Raw genomic sequence first — 18,969 nt, 5'->3', positions numbered from 1 at the left:
AATCTCAGTCCAATACTGCACTGGTGCTTCCTTTTTGTCAGTCTTACACAACTGTGGTTGGGATCTGATGTATATAGTGTTACCTGGTCAATTCCCTAGGCTGACAAAAGCACAGGTGACTTGGAGTAGGGAACATAGATGGAAACTGACAAGATGAAACTGCCCACAAGCTAATTTGTGCCAGTTCTCTGGTCCAATCCCTTCAACAGGCTCTGCCAGGAGCAGCACCGCTGAAGGACCAAGGGGAAAGGAGGGGCAGAACAGGCCATGGTGAATCTGATCCTTCCTCAGGCACCATGTGGCTGATCCACCAACAAGCGAAACGGTGACATCTACTTGCAGGCCGTGCAGACACAGCCAGTTCCAAAACATGATTTGCACAGCCTGCCGTTTTGATTCCAAACCACAGATGTCTGTCTCAACTATACAAGTAAATCAACATTTGCACAGTTTCCTTCTTCATTTATCTTCCATGTGAATCCCTTCCCAAGCTGTGGCCTCCAAGGGAAAAGCAGCATCCCAAAGAACAGCTTACATGATCAAATGCAAACCAATCATACTGGCTAAACCAGGGTTTCAAACCATGATTTGTTCAATAATATGAGACTTCTGAACCTTCCTAATTTCACTTTTGCTTCTATCTCTTACTCATACCTCACAGGAGTGGTGGGGGACACATGCCCCCCCCCCGAATTATAGGAATGGCAACTCTAGCATCTCAGCCTACTGGCTGGGCTCGCAGGAATTCTGGTGAAGCAGCATCTGACCAGAATTCCTTTCCCCTCCTCACCATTGTCATTTTGCAACCAATAAAGTCATCTGAACATTCTCAGGCTGTGTAAACCAAAGCCAGTTTGATTAAACATGTAGTCTGGGGGAAACTATAAGCACCTTTATCTAGTACTGGGATATACTCACGCATCATACTCATACGGCAGGACTGATTCAACTGAGTCCAATCTGTTCACGAACAGCTGGATGTTTGACTAGAAGAAAAGAAAACTTGTTTAAGCACTTGATACTGAATAGGGCAGTTTTCTGTTTAACCCATGAAAGAAGAGAATGAAAGCATTCTGCACCCTTAACTGTTCTACAATCAACAACGCAATTCTACCATGTTGAGTCAGATACATGTCCCACCAAACTCACGTTTTTCATCTGCATTGAGGAGAAGGAATCTGGAGTCTGATCTTTGACTCCCCGCTCCAGGATCAGAGCACTTGGAGGGAATTTGCAAGCCATCCTGTGGTCCCCAAGACACTCTTCCTGGGATGCACAGATGTCTCTCTTAATCGAAAGCAAGTCCCACTAGAATCTTAGAGTCTTACATCCAATGAGCCTTCTTAGGTGAGACCATCAGTGTATGTAGCTACTTCTGCATGGAACTATGATCTAAGTCCAATACTTTACAACATCCTCTCAGGGCAACAAGAGTTTGTTTTACTGGCCTATCCTCACAAAAGTTAAGGGTGCCTAAGGAGCATGCTAATTATCCTACACATGGGATCACTAAAAAGTAGCTTAAATTAAATCATCTTATATCCACAGTTTAGCAATGAAACTGTACACAGAAAAACATAAAATCAAGATATTGTACTATAGAACCATGAAACACAAAAAATATTTTAAAACAGAGAAAACCTGCTTATCACGCTGCAGTGCCAGAAAACCTCTGTTCAATACTTCCCTGACACCTTTAAATTGTGTTAACAAACAACCGGATACTCAGTCTTCTTAAACTATAACTCCACAGGCAACACCCAAGTCTCATTAAAACCACTCAGAAATTCTCGATCCTATCGGCATCACAATTTTCTAGCAAGGTGCTCCCCACTCCAACACAGTCTTCACTATCACTGGATAGGCACACATGACATAAGACTCTGTCTTCTGCTTGTGCATTTCCTTAGTAACTTCTAGCCAGTACAAGACAGCAGCTTCTTCAAACTAACCCCAGCTCAGAAAATTGGGTCATCTGAACATAAATCTTAGCACTGAAGTGAGTCTTTTCTGTGAAACTGAAGTACCAGTGGGAGAAAGAAAACAAAAAAACCTGAAAAAGAAAAAAAGTGACAGCTTCCTCCAGACACCTGTGCACCGTGACTCCTTTTCATTGCTTCTGTAAAAATACAGCAAAAAATTCAGCAAATACAGTCGTTACGGGCAAGAGGAATATTTAACCAAGAACTTTGGATTGCCTAGGAAAAGGATGGGCATTGAAGGCAGATGACTTACTGAACTCTGAACTAGGAAGTTTACTGGTGAGTAAGTATTTATGGCAATCGGGCAACACAGTACAGTAATTAAAAGATACCGTTTTCCGTAAAACAGCAGGGGTAGTTACGCATTAATTAAAAGGTACTCCTTGAATAAGGAAGACGGAAGATCTGCAAGTATTGTTTTATCTTCATACAAAGCATAATGATATAGATGTAAATTGTCTTCCAACCAATTATTTGGGGGTCATGTTCGAACAAGAGATCTCAAGGCTCCTTTATATTTAAGTGGTATTATAAAAAAGATGCAGAATGAGGCTTTAGCATAGGCGTACCCTGACCATTTCTGCGCGGTTTCTCCTTCCTTTTTCAAAAACAAGCTTCTCAGAAGAATTTCAGAGAAGAAATGGGGATGCAAACGGGCAGCACCCCAGGGTGCTGTAATGATTAGAACCCTGCTGTACTGGGGCAAACTGGAGAGAGCCACTGTGGCGGAGCACTGGTTGGAGTACCCCCTCGGCCAGCAAGGTGGGCTAGTCCGTGACGCCCAGAAGTGCCGACCTCACAGGGTTGTTGTGCGGATCGAATGCAAGGAGGGAAAACCGCGTCTTCCTTAGAAAGGGGCAAGGCGGGGGTAGGATTCCCGAGGGTATTTGGGGTACCCTTACTGAGAGGGAAGCGGCCGCTCGTGCCCCCCATCCCCGATCGAGCCGCGTCTCCTTGGAAGCGAGGCCCGCTGAGTGCAGCCGGATTTACTTGCGGGTAAACGCGGCGCATGGCGCCGCCTCCCCTCCGGGCGCTTACCCACCTGGCACCCGGGCTTGCCCTCCTCCGGCTGCGCCTCCGAGGACTCGCAAAAGCTGACGGGCGCCAAGCCGGGCAAGTAGAAGGCGCCGCCGCCGCGAGTCGCCGGGCCGCCCAGCAGCAGCGCCAGCGCCAGCAGCGCGGAGGGCGGCCTCGCCATCGTGGCTCCTGCGCACCGCACTTCGCTCGGCCAGGCGGGCGCGCAGAACTTCCGCCTCGGGCCGCGTCACAAGCGCCCCGCGCGACCGACCGGCCGGGCCTGGCTCGCGCCCTCGCGGCCTCAGCCGCTCTCGTGACTGCGCGCGACTGAGGCTCACGGCGCCATCTTGGATACGGGCGGCTTGCCCGCCTCGCCGCCGCCGCGCGGGGAAAACGGCTGGGGATGAGGGGCTCGTCCAGCGAGTCAGCCGCCCACATGGTCAGAACGTGCTTGAGGCACCTGGCGCCATCTTCGTTGAGGGCACGTTGCCCGGCTTTGCTCTCGCATTTGCTATCCGGCCCGCTTCTACCCCATGGGTCGAAATAGGAGTTGTTGGAGAAACAAAGGCCTTTTCTGTGTCTGAAGGTCGGAGAAGAGACAGGAGCAAAAACTAGAGTGAAGAATGATGATGGTTTTGTGCTTGGGCGTTTTATTATTGTAATAACTATGGGTTTTGCCCAATTCTGGGCTAAGAGCTATTCCTTCCATTGGTCTACTCTAAGTAGAGCCAACATGGACTACAACTCAGAGCACTGCAAAAAAAAAAAAAAAATGCAACCCATTCATCCTTCTCTTCATCCTGTCTGGTTTGTTCCCCATCTCCCATCCGTTCCCCCAACATGGCTGTTTGGGACTTCTTCAAAGCCTACAAAACTTGTGGGCCCTTGCCCCGCCCCCCGCACCTCCAAGCATGCATAGGATTGCACCGCAAGTGAATACTGCAGCTATTTCTATACCTCAATACCCGCCCGCTTTCTTGCTCGGTCCTAATTCACAGATCTACACACCGCCCTTCAGCCATGTTCCCAAGGGCGGATTACAAGATCCCCCTCCTCTAATTATGCGCCCCTCCCCCCGTTCTTTTTCACGCTTTCATCCGGGACTCTAAGCCCCGTTGGAACGTGCTGACGTCAGCTATATAAAGGCCTCAGCCCCTTTGTTCCTCCTCAGTGCGTCGTTGCTCTTCTATCGGCGGGGACGGGTAGGTGTGCGAAGTGTGGCCGCGCGTGAGGGATTTTGGGCGGGTGGGTGTAAGAAACATTCTTCATGGGAATCCGCTGGGGTGAAACGTTCCCCTTTCTTTTGTTCCTCGGGGGCGTTTTTTGGCAAGTTTATATTCTGGATTTTTTGAATTTACTGGCTGGCCTCCCCCCACACCCTCTCTCAGCGGCTTTCCTCTGAGAACCGCGTCGTCGTCATTGTAAGCCGTGTAGGACGAGGCGGTGTGGGCTTCATGGGGGAAGCGCGAGATGGCGGGGGTCGCCGCCCTGTTAGTCCCCCCCCCCGATCTCCTGGTGAGGGCGGGAGTCTCCGAAGCGGAAAGTCAGAGCAGGCGGGAGGGTCGCTGGCGCCGCCATTTTGCCACTGCCTTGAGGCGCTCCTTTATTCTTCCCATTCCCGCTCCTCCCCTGAGGCGCGCGCGAGGGGTCCGCCGAGGGTGGGGGAAGCAAGCAGGCACGAGCTCCTGCGCATGCGCTGTTCTCCATCAAGCGTCTCCCGCGCGTCGGAGACCCACCCGGCATTCGCCGTCCGCGCATGCGCGGCTCTTCACCCGTTGGTCTTGGTCTATATTTCGGGTCTCATGGGATGGTACGCAGATTCCTAGTCTTGTGGCTTCGGGTTACTATTCCTTGTTAACTTCGCTTTTTGCCTGTTCTGCTTTTCTTATAATAAAGGAGAAAACTTAAGTCTGCAGGGAAAACGCCATGGGGGCCTGCTAACTTGAGATGTGACTAGGGCAGTCGTTAGGCTCATTGAGTGACTTAGGGCCATTTACTGACTCAACCGAACCTACCTCACAGGGCATCTCTTGAGGATAAAATGGCGTATAGATTCTGTAAGCTACCTTGATAGGATATAAGTAGGGCTTGGCATTTCCGGCCTTGGTTTCCAGCCTGGAATGCCCACCCTCTTAAGCACTGTTGTTTGGACATCTACAGTCCCCCCCCCCAGCTTTCTTTGAACATGGTGCAGCGTGCTATTTTGGTGCAAACAATGACAGACTTTACTGTGCAGTATTCTGATTCTGATCTCAAGCTTATACTTGCAGAACAAACAGCATGGGTACAGCAAGCTTAAAATTGTTGATCTGTTTGATTCAGTGGGTAATATGCTGATAGTGAATTTTCTTCAGGATTCTTTTCTAGAAAAACTGATACTGAAAACTGGGTGAGAGACTACAGTATATTTCTGTGGTACAGTTTACGGTATGGTAGCACTTACCTACCTTGATAGGTTCATTAGGAAAAACTTCCTAGGGCTGTAGTACAGAACCTCATGCCCAGGGCCAAGTCTAGACCTTTGTCCCAGGTTGTTGCTCTTTTTTCTCTCAGCAACTGATGTTTGCTGGCTTCATAGGTTTTGTGCTTTTTTCCCATTCAGAAAGGTTTCAGTGTCTTCTAAGATTTGCTTATTTAGCAATAAGAAACTTAAACTAAAATTTGTGAGTATTCTTGATGGTGGTGTTTGTTTGTTTTTTTGGCTTCTGTCCTCATCCCATTTGTCATTAGTCTTGCCCAGCACAAGATTATGATTCTGGAAAGCTTCTCAGACATGGAATTTATCCCTGGGGCTGAAAGAGGTTCTGCACTCCAGTCAAAGGGGTCGGGGATATGTTCTCCCTGAAAGAGTTGCTCTGGATCACAATAGTACTGCCTAATTTGCCTGCACATAGCAGGCGAGGCGTGTTGCTATTTCTTTGAATTGGAGCAGAATGATAATGTGTTGGAACACTTGGGGACCATTCCTAGGCTAGCTGTGTTTTTAGGAAGGCCTTTGACATCAGACAGTGCAGCTATAGCTGATTAATTGTTAAGGTAATAGATTAGAGACACACAGCAGCAGTCAAGTGATACATCAAAATCTGATGTTGGATCCTAGTATGGACTTGTGTAGAGTTAGAACCCTTGGAATACTTACCTAAAGTACTTTAAAGGGTATATTCTAAAACTACTTCCCAGCCATTTCTTTTAGCAGCATCATAGCATTCAGATAGGTCTCTATGCAACAAATAAAGGACTTTGTAAAGTTTAATACTTATGGAAGCACCTTCCTATAGTTTGGGTTTGAATGCTTATTGTTGCAGATCCTAAACAGTGTCAAAATGGTTGAAGCCGATCGGCCTGGGAAGCTGTTCATTGGTGGCCTGAACACAGAGACCAATGAGAAGGCTCTTGAATCTGTCTTTGGCAAATATGGTCGCATTGTGGAAGGTAAGCAGAAAGCATCATGAAGCACAATCCTATGCGTGTAGGACTTTTTCCTGTCTAAGCATGCATATGATTGCTCCCTTAAGTGGTGGGTGTCAAAGTTAAAAGGTCTGCTGTGATGAACCAATAGCTTTGATCTGCTGAAGTGATAGAGCTTATATGTCCTCTAAGAAGTGCTGAGCAGGCTTTATTAAATCTGAGAAATGCAAATACATAAAGAACAAGTGGCATGACAGTTTGCTGTCTCTTTAGTTCTTCTTATGAAAGACCGTGAAACCAACAAGTCAAGAGGATTTGCATTTGTCACCTTTGAGAGCCCAGCAGATGCCAAGGATGCTGCCAGAGATATGAATGGAAAGGTAGGGACTAACATGTTGGCTTGCTGTTGTCACCTGCCAGACTGAAAGAGGTTGGCTAGTATAGTAGGATTTTTTTTTTTTAATTAATGAAGGAAATACAGTGGGGGAAAAAAGTGGAAGCCTGGATAATTTGTGGAACACTGATATGGACTTACTGGAAGTTTTGAATTGGAAACTTCCAGCACGGATTAAGTGAATTTACATATAAAATTTTTAGGCTTGCATCAGAAAACACTCCGGCACCTTGAAGGCAGTTATGGGCATTTTTTGTACCAAAACATCTTGAAGGCCACGAACAGTCTGTCCCTACCCTTGAGAACTTTGATTTTTGCTTGCTTGAGGCTTGGGTTTTGTTTTGTATTTTGCATTTACAAAACAAAAGGAACTTTTATTACTTCTGATACACCACAAGTATTTGAGTGGAAAATGTAAGGAATACTTGATGTGATTTAAATGTAATGGTATGTAGAAATTTTATTGGAATATTTGTAAGCACTGAATGTAAGCAACAGGAGATATTTCTCTAATATTGACTTTAAGGGGAAAAAACTTAAAACCATCAACTCACTAATTTTAGCATATCCCACACAGTTCCTTGGGTTGCTAACAACCACTTATCTATTTCAGCTGAGCTCTTCTCTGTTAAGGTTGTTGTGCAGTTTCTTATGTCACTGTTCTATTTCACTCTGAGACATAAGTTTGTCAGTTAGATTTATGTATTCTATATTTATTAATGGTATTCACCTGAAAACCATTAATTAGAATGCTGAAACTGCCAGGTTCACATACTACATTTGTGGTCAGCTTTCATTTATTTTTACTAATGAAGTAGAAATTTTGCTATGGAAAATGGACAATTCTGTGGTCCACATCAGAGCTCTAAAGTAAAGACCAAATTGAGATAGTCTGTTCCTGATAGTTTTCCCTCAAATGTGGTTATAAGAACATTCCTTAAACTGCTGTTAGACCTGACATAGTACTGACCCGAAGTACTGTTGGAGTTGGACAGATCATAAGTATTACATGATTATAATAACTTAATTAGTTATTCTTCGAAAATGTCTGTGTTCTCTTTTGTGAACATGGAAATGTTGAAAGGTGAATGAAATAATAGTACTGCAGTAATGTAGTTAACAAGTACTACTTCCAGTAGAATAAAAATCAGTAAAATACGGTAACTCAAGGTAAATGTGAGATAACTAAATACAATGTAAGCATTTTATGCCCTGTGAATTGAGTGACCAGCTGGTTAAAGTGCAAATTACGTACACTTGAATTTAAAGAAATCTGTCGAGTGCCAGAAAAAAAACCCTAGTGCATATTCCTTTCTTATAAAAATTGGTTCCTGTCCCCAATTTTTTTGTTTAAATGGGTTAGTATGACAGCTGGGAGTCATTTGGAGGGGTGGAATCTATTTCATATCACCCGAAGATAGACTGTTGCATTCTGTCCTGTCTTCTGCTCACCCCTAGTGTAGCTCATTGCCAAGCACACTGTGGCTTGTTCAGCCCATGATGAACTGTAGCTGGTACTGGGCATTATTTTGAATATGCAGGCCATGCATGGGGAGTTGCAACTGTAAGTTAAATGAGGACTGTTTAATCTTGCAATAACTTCAGGTGGCATGGCAGCTCCCAGTCAAAAAATGTGTATTCAAAATAACACCCATGTTTAGCCCAGAGTCTATTGCCTTTAAGCTTTAACTCCTAAGGCAATTCAATATAAAAATCAACAAGGAGAGGTAATATTCATGACAAAGTTACTGTTACTGGGTTTTGTTTTGTTTTTGTTTGTTTGTTTTTTTGTTGTTTTTTTTGTTTGTTTTTTTGCATTGCTTCAAAAATTGTGGTGAAGAGCCTTGAAAGATGGCAGTCTAAAAATGTCATGGAGCACCTTATAAAAGCAGGCTGTACTGATAGTTTGGCCCTATGAAATGCCCCATATAATTTATCTACTGTTCATCTTTAGGAACTGCTAATATCATTTTGGAAATATTTCAGTTCAGAAACTTGCACATTGTACCTTAAGAGCCCTTAAGTTTTTAACCCTTGTGCTACAAGCATAATTGCCATGAGAAGCATAGAATGACCATTTATCCTAAAGCCAAGCATTTGCCTTGAACACTGTTAGATTCCTTTGTTTAGTCTTTAGATGGAAAAGCCATTAAAGTTGAACAAGCTACCAAGCCATCCTTTGAAACCGGTAGACGTGGGCCCCCACCCCCTCCACGGAGCCGAGGTCCTCCAAGAGGTCTTCGAGGTGGAAGAGGCGGAAGTGGAACACGGGGGCCTCCTTCACGAGGGAGTCACTTGGGTATGTCTGTATTCCCACATGTAATTAGGCAACATGCAAAGCATCCTCTATAATGTGCTTGATAGCATGCTAGTAACATCAGTTTCACTTTAAAAAAATAGAACTGGGCTTCAAAAATAAAAAAAAGCATAATAGAAGTTGTATTTTTGTGGGAGGATCTTTTTTGAGTTCTTAGAAATGTTTCTTCACTTAAGCTGGTAAACACTGTTCTTGAGTTCAGTATTCTTGTACATAGATTGTTAGCAATATTGCAGACTTGCTTAAAAGTAGGAATTACATAGCCTCATGTAAAATTTCCTGACCAGCTACTTTATGGGCAAATGTTCTTCAGTGTTTTGTAAAGTAGTTTATACAGTTTATAATGATCTGGTGTGTAGTTATAGGAGCAAAAAAAGTCTGGAGTACTGAAGTCAGCATTCATCATTTGCTTTCTTATGCAAGTCTGAGAAATTAATGCAGTATTCCTGCTTTATTCATTTTTTAATGCTCCACATCAAAGTGAGTTCTCTATCACATTACTGTGGGGCTTTTTGAATTTAGATGATAAAGGAGCGATTTGAGTTTGCTTCTGATGTTAGTTTGTCCATTTTTACGTGCAACTTCCAGTCTGATGTTGCATGCCTGAATCCTGGATTGTAGATGAGTTGTTTGAGATAAATTGAGAAATGTAGTGTTGTCAAATGCTTCACTGCACATAGCAGACCAATGGAAAAGATTAATAGTTCAACAAATAATGTCAAAAAGTGGTAGTCTCTGAAGTGCCAGGCATGCATTACAAAGTTTAGCAGCACATGTTTCAGGTTATTAACGAGTAATTCCATTCTTCTCTTGTGTTACTAATTTACTAGGTTATTACTTTATTTTCCTATCAACTGTTTCGATCCAGTAAAATGGAAGCAAAACAGAAAGTTGGTAGTGTAAGAGTTTTCCATGTGCATCTTGCCAGTTAAATGAGCTGCCTGTTCGCTTTCCACAGTAGTGTGGGAAGCTCACAGTGAGGCCATTCTTTCTGAGGCATGTCATTTCTACTTGATTTTCACTTCTGATGGACTGAAATTCATTTCCACTTTAGTCACTGAAAATAAGTGTGCTGTGTAGCTGACACATTCACTACTGTTCTAGGTTCTTCTAGAGGGCCCCTCCCAATGAAAAGGGGTCCACCTCCACGTAGTGGGGGCCCACCACCTAAGCGACCTGCACCTTCAGGACCTGTGCGCAGCAGTAGTGGAATGGGTGGGAGAGGTAAGAGTTTGGGGGGTTTTTTTTCAAACTCTTTAATGGAAAACAACTGACAGACATAGTGTAATAACATTTCTGCTGTTTCTTTCATCTATCCATCATTCATTCATTCATGTATTTATTTGGAGTGCTTGTATGCCACCCCATTCGCATAAGCCTCAGGGCGGCTTCCAATCAAATAAATAACAATATACAAAAATAGACAGAATTGGAAACATCCCAGAGTTAGTTAAAAGCAATAAATAATTTAACAATCAATTAAAATAACATTTAAATAAAAAGGTCTTGGCCTGGCACCGAAAAGCAAATAATGATGGGGCCAGGCGGACCTCTCTGGGGAGCACATTCCACAGATGGGGTGCCACCACAGAGAAGGCCCTCCTCCGGGTTCTCACCCACCTAATTTCCTTCACGGAGGGTTCCCGGAGAAGGGCCTCTGCCGCCGATCTTAGAGGGTGGGAGGGCAAGTATGGACAGAGGTGCTCAGGTACCCAAGTTATTCAGTTCCACAGAATTTGAGTAGCTGTAGTCACTGCTGATTTGGGCCCCTCTAAATTATGGGGAGGTCCTAGGGCTTGTCCCTGTAGTCTGGGCATTCAGAAGCTGTGAAATTACTTTGTGCTTTCACAAACCTCCAGCAGCACAGTTTTGTCGTCATCTTGAGCTGCAATAGGCATTAGAATTGTGCTTGTCAAAATGAACTATTTGTGGATTCCTGACGTAGAATTCATTGTTAATAGTCTTTAGGGCCTTTGAGTGAGTAGCTCCCAAGTTCACATCATCTTTTCCTTCCTCGCTGTGTGCCATTAAAAAAAATGACGTGCAGCATGTTTAAATATCAATATAATTGTAAAGGGTACATTATTGTGCATTGTCACAAAAACAGTTGATCTTACCTGACATTCCCATGTTCTGAGAGAGTATGTTTAGAATATTTCATTTTGTGCTTGACTTAAGCGCCCCTGTCACGTGGCAGAGATAGTTATGGAGGACCTCCACGCAGAGAGCCACTGCCATCACGAAGAGATGTCTACTTGTCTCCTAGAGATGACGGTTATAGCACTAAAGACAGGTAACATCAAATTCTTTTGAATATTTTTGGATTAAAGACCTACAACTGATTGGCGTTTTCTGTCATTGCTCTTTCCCATAGCATAAGTAATTTGATCTTAATCTCTCCATAGCTATTCAAGTCGGGACTATCCAAGTTCTAGAGACACACGGGATTATGCTCCACCTCCGAGAGATTATGCCTACCGTGATTATGGCCATTCCAGTTCACGTGATGAGTACCCCTCCAGAGGTTACAGGTACCTAGTGTTCTGCTGTTTGTTTTCTGAAACAAATCACATTCCATTAATCATATAATCTGTCCTTCCATTGAATTGACTGTTGGACTCTACAACAGCAGAAAAAAATGATAGGATAGCAATGCAAATAAATCCAGATGGTGGTTCATACCAGAATGGTACGTTAGTTCTGCAAAAGCACTTATAAAAACTTAATTCCTTGAAGGTTCAACTTCTACAACAGCTAAGGCGAGACTGTTTCAATTTACATACGTGCTTCTGAAGAAACAGGTTTGTTGGGTTCTTAGGGGATTAACAATCCCCTAAGATTGTACATGGAATGTGTACATGGAATGAAGGAAAGAACAAAATGGAGGGTAGGGGTAATTGCAAATATGCAGTGGTTTCACTTATGCATACCTGGACTGAGTTACAATAGGGTATTGGGAGCAAGGATGTTCATAGAAGGGAGACCCTGTCCAGGAGCCTCTGAGGGAGAATAGACTGTGCTGCAGACGGTGTATGTGTGTGTGTGTTAAATTTTTATGCTGCCCGTAGCTGATTACTACCTGTACTAAATCCTAGCAGTTATTCCTCTTACAGTGATCGTGATGGCTACGGAGGGCGTGACCGGGACTACTCCGATCACCCAAGTGGAGGCTCTTACAGAGATTCGTATGAGAGTTATGGTAAGTGGTTATTTTGAGGGTCTTAAGGAGTTAATAGAGTTCATTTTTGGCTTGATAGTCTGTTTCTGCATGAGTGGGAAATGGGTATGCTCAACTTGCCCGCCACAGTGAAAAAATGTCTATTTTATTTTAACAATTGAATTGAATTACAGTTCCCATAACCTAACGAAGCAAAGTTCAACAGTTCTGAATTGCATCTATCACTGGAAAAAAATGGCTGAGTTTCTTCTGTAAAATAGCAAGCTGTTCTGGAATAACCCAAAAAGAGCTGCCTTGAGAAAAACCAGCATCTTCAAACAGCCTTTTTATTTCATTCACTGCCCGATACACCCCTGCCAAATGTCCCAACATGTGAGATTATATTAAAACATCTAAGTTAATACAAAAGAGTAACAGAAGCCATTGATTTAAACTCAGATGTAAAATTGTGGTGATATGATTTATAGTGTTGCCCTATTACCTGACCATTGAACCTGCAGGTAACTCACGTAGTGCTCCACCTGCACGAGGGCCCCCTCCATCTTATGGTGGAAGCAGTCGCTATGACGATTACGGGAGCACCCGAGATGGGTATGGTGGAAGTCGAGACAGTTACTCAAGCAGCAGAAGTGATGTCTACTCAAGTGGCCGTGATCGTGTTGGAAGACAGGACAGAGGCCTTCCCCCTTCCATGGAAAGGGGCTATCCTCCTCCACGTGATTCATACAGCAGCTCAAGCCGCGGAGCACCCAGAGGTGGCGGCCGTGGAGGGAGCCGCTCTGATAGAGGTGGAGGCCGAAGCAGATACTAAAACCTTTGAAACTATTGGACCAAATAAGTTTTTTCCTCCAACAAGTGGAAAGTGGAAATTCTATCTTCACTCCCAGAGGACTACTGAAACGTTGTTTTTACCTTTTTTATTGTTGCTTGTTAAGTTCCCCTCCATTACTGATGTTTTTTGTGAGGAAAGAGTAAACATGTTTAAATTTCATTTCAAAATTGTTAATATTTCTCTCAAAAAGCAGATGTTAATGTATGACATTTTGAGCCTGTGTACTAGTGTTGTAACCTTTCGAAGTAAACGTTAACCCTGAAATGCCACACTTCTCACCTCATCAATGAGACCAGCAAACCTAAGGCTTCCCATACAACGTGCAGCCATCTAAAATGGCCATGGATTGTTCTACACATGCAAACGTGCCTTCTTTCTAGGCAAGCCACATTAGCTGTTGGAGGGTGGTGGGGATGTGTGCCCAGCTAAAATGTTAAGTGTCCTCTGAAATGCACACAATGCTCCCAAATGAGAAATGTCTTCAGTCTTGTGTAAAAATTCAGGATACCATTCAGTCATTAAATCAAAACAACAAATGGATAATGCTGAATGTACATAGTGCCTTTCTACGTATTTCATTGGGAATTTACAAGAACCTCACTCCCAAATTACATAATTAACCTGTAGTACGCACGCTACAGAGTTCTGTAAGTAAGAGGTTTGACCAGTTCCATCAAAGAAGCTGCAAAACCATACTTGCTCTTACTGTTTCAAATTTTTGCAACCCTGTAGTGTCTCATTTTTAAAGGAACAGCTTTGACTCCAAAGGCAAAATGGAGAAAATAAGATAAGCAAAGAAGTCTTTCTCTCCAACTTCTGAAAGGCTTATAAACAAGTGAAACTTTCAGCATTCCACAACAGATTTAAAGCATCAAATGCCTGTGAAACAGCAAAGATGGTAAGCAAAGCAAACTAGTTTTTCAGTCTAAGTCAAACATGAAACCAAAACTGTCGTCCTTAGTACGGTAGGACATGCTGTACATCATGGCAATGGAAGTTCTTTCTAGATTTTAAAGAAAGCAGCACCCAATGGAAAAACTGTGCTGGATAGCCTTAGGCGAAGCCTTCCAAATTCAACATAACCTTATCTTGGATGAAAGTATATATGGCACAAACCTTTTGAAAAATGATACTAAGAACGTAGACATTCCCATAAAGGGTTGGGAGGGGTTGATTTTTTTTTTGCCCAATGTGTTTCTATGAAGATACTTAAAAGTAACAAGAAAAGAAAACAGGCTGTCTGTCCTATATTTTAAGAAATTAAAACCGTAACAATCAGAAATTGGCTTAAATTGCCAAAATCTATACCAGCTTGGGGAATGTCAAGCAAGCCATTAATACATCCTGATGTTTAGTTGGATGCCTGACTTTTCTTCCTTTATGCTATGTAGTCTTGTGTGGGGAGTTCTGATACAAATGGCAGAACCTGTGGCAAGTTGTCATGACCCAGGTACAGCCGGGAAGTTCAAAGATGCTCTTGAAATGTAGTAAGACTTGAAGACCTCCAACTAATGTTCTTCTATAATCCTCAAAACATATTTACCTGTCAAGTTATGGATTTACCATGAAACGCACCATTGGAAAGGAAATAAGAATCCATAAGCCATGCGACTTATCACTAAGCCATTCCAGTTCATTCCAATCCAGTGAACCTTCCACCTCTCAAAACTAAAGAGTTAGTTCTTGAACCTGATTAATCGGCAAACCCAGGACTATTCAATTTGTTTCGGGGGATGGTTGTGGGTTTGGGCACTTGGTTAACATGATTTTCATGCCTACTTTAATTGTTACAGGCTGACCACTGCCTTTAAGATGATGTAACCTCAAGTACAGTGTGCGCCTGCATTGGTAGTGGATGATGTGCATGTTAAAGAAAAACAGGTAAGCTTTAATCAATGGCTTTCTGTGCTCTGTCAATTGCTCAGCTTAATCTTTTGCAAGAGAAGTTTAACTTGGACTAAATCATAGGCAACTTAAAAATACTGGTACCTTCAAGATGTTGCCTGAGCTCTTGGAGTTGATAACCATCCCACTTTGAAAATGCATTTTCTGCATATAACCTCTGTAAGAGGGTACATGTGCCGTTTTTTTAAGTCCCAAGAGCAATACAATAACAGCCAATGTAGTTGTAGTGTAGACCTCCATTCCAGGAAAACGCAGTATATACCAGTTAATTTGGAAACTGAAGTACAGGTGCTGCTCATGTGAACACAAGCTTATGTAATGATTGGAGTCAGTGTTGGATATGGTAACCTGGAGGTTGTGGCTCATCTAGTCACTTTGGATGAGTGTTTGTTTTGGCTGTTGGGTTGAGTTGCTTCCTAACTTTGGAGTGGGAAAGTGTGTGGTGGTGTAGGAGGGTAAGCATTCTCTTAGTTCACTGATGTTGCACTGATACCTGAATACCCTTAATAGTGGGAAATCTCTTCTGGAAGCTGCTTTGAAATATGCCCAGGTCAGGGTGTTAGAAGTATTCTTCTAGGAAGAACTGAACACCATAGTTAAATTGAGGGACTGTAAGCAGCCATGCTGTACCACCTAGATCAAGATCCTGAATATGGAATTCTTTTATCTTGGGAAATAATGCAGTACAAGAAATGGGATAGCGCCATTTCCTCCCCCCTCTCACACACACACACACACACACACACACACACACACACACACACACAATATGCCCACTTCGAGTCATACTTCAAGAGCAAGAGTTGTGTAGCATTCTGTCTTAAAATTTCTGGTCCTGCATCTAGCTGACCATTTTTTGGGTTGGTAGTAACCTCAAAGCTGATTCAGTGAGTTGATTGCAGCTTTCTACTCACTACATTTTCATGCACTTTGCTTATATTACTTTTTGTATTCTAGGTCTGGGATTAATTGTGGCTGATTTGAAGAGTGGATGCCTATGGAGAATGGAGTTGCCCATGTTTAATGGAAGACATTTTTGAAAGAAGGCAGATCTCAAATGTCAGTTGTCTGTCTTGGCTATGGGCCCTGGCTGCTCACAAGACAAGAGGAGACCTAAATGTCAAAACAGTTGGATAGAAATTATCCACCTTTCAAATTCCATTCTTATCACCCTGCAGATGTACAGTGTGTCTGTACTGGCTGCATGTAACTTAAAATTTACTGGCAGCAGCAAGTCCCAATTAGTATCCTTCTGTATTAACATGCAGAAGAGATCATCTGAGAGAGTGACCCAACTCATGGTACTTGAACCATGGCAGCCAGGATGTGATCCACAAAGATGCAGGAGAATTGAAAAAAGTCCAGTTGATTGAGGTTTTAGTTGATGATAATGCATTTCTATATTACCAATGTAGCCAAAGCTTTCTAGATGGTTTACAAAATTCATAAAACCAAGTCAAGAATATACAAACAAAGCAACATTAGAAAGCTTAGAACAGTAAAGAATGGCAGCATAAGAAACAACTTTGATGAATACTCTTTTCAAACCCCTGGATAAAGTTTCCAAGCAAAGCCTTTCAGGCTTCAGGATTAAAGGGACATTTTATCCTGGATCCAAAAGGTGACACATTCGGCAGTGGATAGGCTGCCCTGTGAAGGTTGTTCAGGGTGAGGGAAGCCCAGAGAAGTTGTCTTGTTGCCCCCCTCCCTCACTTGACACTCAGGGAAGGTCCCAGAGATTGGACGCAGCTCCAGAAAGCTGTATTAAATAGTAGCATTTAGAGTGGCATTTTAGCAAGAGTTTAAGCATGTTTTTGATAGTATTATTCAGGAGCTTTATAGGCCATCCATCACTCATGTTTGGACTGCTTACAGAATATTATGAATCCCAAACAGAATATATTGGCTATACCATGAACTGAGCATAAAAATGACATGGTTAAAATAGATATACAATTAAAATTGATTAACATTAAAATATTGATGAAATAAAAAGGTCTTGACCTGGCACCGAAAAGTATATAATGACGGCACCAGGCACACCTCTCCAGGAACCACATTCCACAGTATTAAGTCAGGATTATATCAAGAAGTGAAAAAAGACTGATAAAGTACAGGTAAGATGAAGGTTAAGATCTTGCATAGATGTAAAGCATTCAGAATACTAAAACAGTCTTTTAAAGAATAATGCTGCAGACTAGGTCAAGTCTGACACTGCAAGACATGAATTCATGCTGCAAACGTACTCAAAACAGGCAAGAATATGTGTTTTAGCCACAAACTCCCAGTCCCCAAATGGTGGCAGATGATTGCAAGTGGAAGGCCCGGGAATCAAGATTGTTGTAGTCATATCAGTTGTCTAAATAAAGTGTTAAACTCCTTGTTTTCTTATTTCATAATTCTTTGTCCTTAAAAGAGAATTCTGCTTTCCACCTATCCTTTGGCAAGGTAGTACCTCTTTGGAAATGTAGTTTCCTGGATACCTTGCTGGATTTGCAGGAGCACTCTGTCTAAATGTTCACTTGCTGTGCATGCTCGGGTGTTGAGCAGCTGAGTCGTGTATGCAGGATGGGTGATGGAACGTGCCTGTAGTTCATTGGAGTGTTTATGGCTTATCCTTCAACGCATGCAGTGCAATCATGTGTCGGGAAGCCAGCTCCAGTGATTTGAGTGGGAATTATGCCCATTATAATTTGACTGCAGATTTATTGTACCAAAGCTGCTTGCTGTGTAGTACTAATTGATTTTTTAAAATGGGCTTGACCACCTGTGGCAAACATGTCTTGCTGCTTTGGTCCAAAAAGAAAAAAAACCTTAATGGGAAGGTTTCAAGCAGGAACTCCTGAAATACCTTGTATTCTTAGTGGTGCAAAGGATGAGCTTGGAGAGTGAGTGCATGTGCAGCATAGCCAACTTGTTAGTGCTTCCATTTCTTTATGGGGTTCCAGTCACACAAGATAGGAAGAATATTAGGACAAATTACAGCAATATGGTACCTTTCCCCATGGCAGCATATGCAATCCCTTGGAGCAATCCTGTGAGGTGGGTTGGGCTGAGAGTTGGCAGTGAGCAAAACCACTGTGAGGACTAGGGATTATTGATGGGCTCGAGTCCATCCCTATTGACCAACTGACTCCTTGGCAAGAATGAATTTTCAGAGATGCAGTTGTTTTAGTCTACTGCAGCAATGGGTTACTAAGTACCAAAGTTGATACCAGTATAACTGATCAGTCTTCCAGATCCTGTTGTGAATGTGGCAGGCATTGCGAACCCCAGGCCCAGTTGTGGCATAGTGATGCTAAAGCTATTCATGAAGTTGCCAGTAGGTGGGGCGGTGGCCAAGGTTGACTAACCAACCAGGATAATTTGGGAGCTGATAGCTTGTCTCCTCTGCAGATCTGAAAGGGGGAAGGCTTATTTGCACTTTGTGGAGCAGCTGAAAGATGAAAAATTGGAGCTGCTGCTCTGTGTGATGACTGGGTGGCCTTCCTCGTTGAACTTGCTCTGCTACAGAATGGGGTGGTATATGTGCTTGGAATTTTTTACCCATTAAATGGCCTGTGTGTTGCAAAAGGCAAAGGAGCCACACCAGGGAGAAGGCAATGGTAGCAGCAAGCACGTCTAAATAAAGGTTTCGCAAGCTGTGTCCTACTTGTGCTCCACAATGAGTCACAAAAATGGTTTCTTACATTTCAGGCCTGCCTTCCCATCAAACGGTGCTCAAAATAGTCCACTTTCAAAAAATCTTTATTAATCATGTTCATGGGCTCCTTGCACAGAGATTTTTATATCTAGTGTGTTTCCAGCCAAGCAAGTACACTATACACTTGAGTGGTCTACCTTCAAATGCATCCTCAGCTTTAGCCAAAGTGGTGTGCTGGGGCGCATGGGCTTTATTTGCACCATATGTGTACACTAAAAGATGGGTGTCTAAGG

General features: G+C 43.0%; 2 protein-coding genes and 1 non-coding gene across 4 annotated transcripts; 2 read left to right on the top strand and 1 right to left on the bottom strand.

Annotated features, from left to right (window-relative positions):
• Positions 1 to 6: 6 nt before the first annotated feature.
• On the bottom strand, positions 7 to 3,291 carry LOC123029929 (transmembrane 9 superfamily member 2-like). Its single transcript, XM_044443368.1, has 2 exons — positions 3,025 to 3,291; positions 7 to 986 (listed from the first exon to the last, which is right to left on the bottom strand). Exons 1-2 carry the CDS (start codon positions 3,178 to 3,180, stop codon positions 915 to 917), a joined length of 228 nt encoding a protein of 75 aa, XP_044299303.1. The 5' UTR covers positions 3,181 to 3,291; the 3' UTR covers positions 7 to 914.
• Positions 3,292 to 4,119: 828 nt separating this feature from the next.
• LOC123029928 (RNA-binding motif protein, X chromosome) lies at positions 4,120 to 17,414 on the top strand. Of its 2 annotated transcripts, XM_044443367.1 has the most exons (11): positions 4,120 to 4,201; positions 6,305 to 6,431; positions 6,681 to 6,787; positions 8,932 to 9,100; positions 10,223 to 10,342; positions 11,297 to 11,411; positions 11,524 to 11,649; positions 12,217 to 12,317; positions 12,797 to 14,026; positions 14,922 to 15,009; positions 15,991 to 17,414. In XM_044443367.1, exons 2-9 carry the CDS (start codon positions 6,323 to 6,325, stop codon positions 13,105 to 13,107), a joined length of 1,158 nt encoding a protein of 385 aa, XP_044299302.1. In that variant the 5' UTR covers positions 4,120 to 4,201; positions 6,305 to 6,322; the 3' UTR covers positions 13,108 to 14,026; positions 14,922 to 15,009; positions 15,991 to 17,414. The 2 variants fall into 2 exon arrangements, with proteins under 2 accessions (XP_044299302.1, XP_044299301.1); XM_044443366.1 differs by having other exon boundaries at positions 12,797 to 15,009.
• LOC123029932 lies at positions 6,541 to 6,612 on the top strand. Its single transcript, XR_006415995.1, has one exon. It is a non-coding gene; the product is annotated as a small nucleolar RNA SNORD61 (small nucleolar RNA).
• Positions 17,415 to 18,969: the final 1,555 nt, after the last annotated feature.

This window comes from Varanus komodoensis, unplaced genomic scaffold (assembly GCF_004798865.1).
Source record: "Varanus komodoensis strain SLA01 unplaced genomic scaffold, ASM479886v1 scaffold419, whole genome shotgun sequence".
Classification (NCBI taxonomy): domain Eukaryota; kingdom Metazoa; phylum Chordata; class Lepidosauria; order Squamata; family Varanidae; genus Varanus; species Varanus komodoensis.
Note: the sequence above shows the minus strand (reverse complement) of the source record. Positions and strands in the feature narration are given on the sequence as shown.

What these genes read in the sequence shown, in the direction of transcription:
- LOC123029928 (XM_044443367.1), top strand. Translation starts at nt 6,323, where the DNA reads ATGGTTGAAGCCGATCGGCCTGGGAAGCTGTTCATTGGTGGCCTGAAC. An exon ending in ATATGGTCGCATTGTGGAAG is followed by an intron (nt 6,432 to 6,680) that starts GTAAGCAGAAAG and finishes CTGTCTCTTTAG; the next exon opens with TTCTTCTTATGAAAGACCGT. An exon ending in TAGTGGAATGGGTGGGAGAG is followed by an intron (nt 10,343 to 11,296) that starts GTAAGAGTTTGG and finishes GCTTGACTTAAG; the next exon opens with CGCCCCTGTCACGTGGCAGA.
- LOC123029929 (XM_044443368.1), bottom strand. Translation starts at nt 3,180, where the DNA reads ATGGCGAGGCCGCCCTCCGCGCTGCTGGCGCTGGCGCTGCTGCTGGGC. An exon ending in AGGGCAAGCCCGGGTGCCAG is followed by an intron (nt 987 to 3,024) that starts GTGGGTAAGCGC and finishes CTTTTCTTCTAG; the next exon opens with TCAAACATCCAGCTGTTCGT.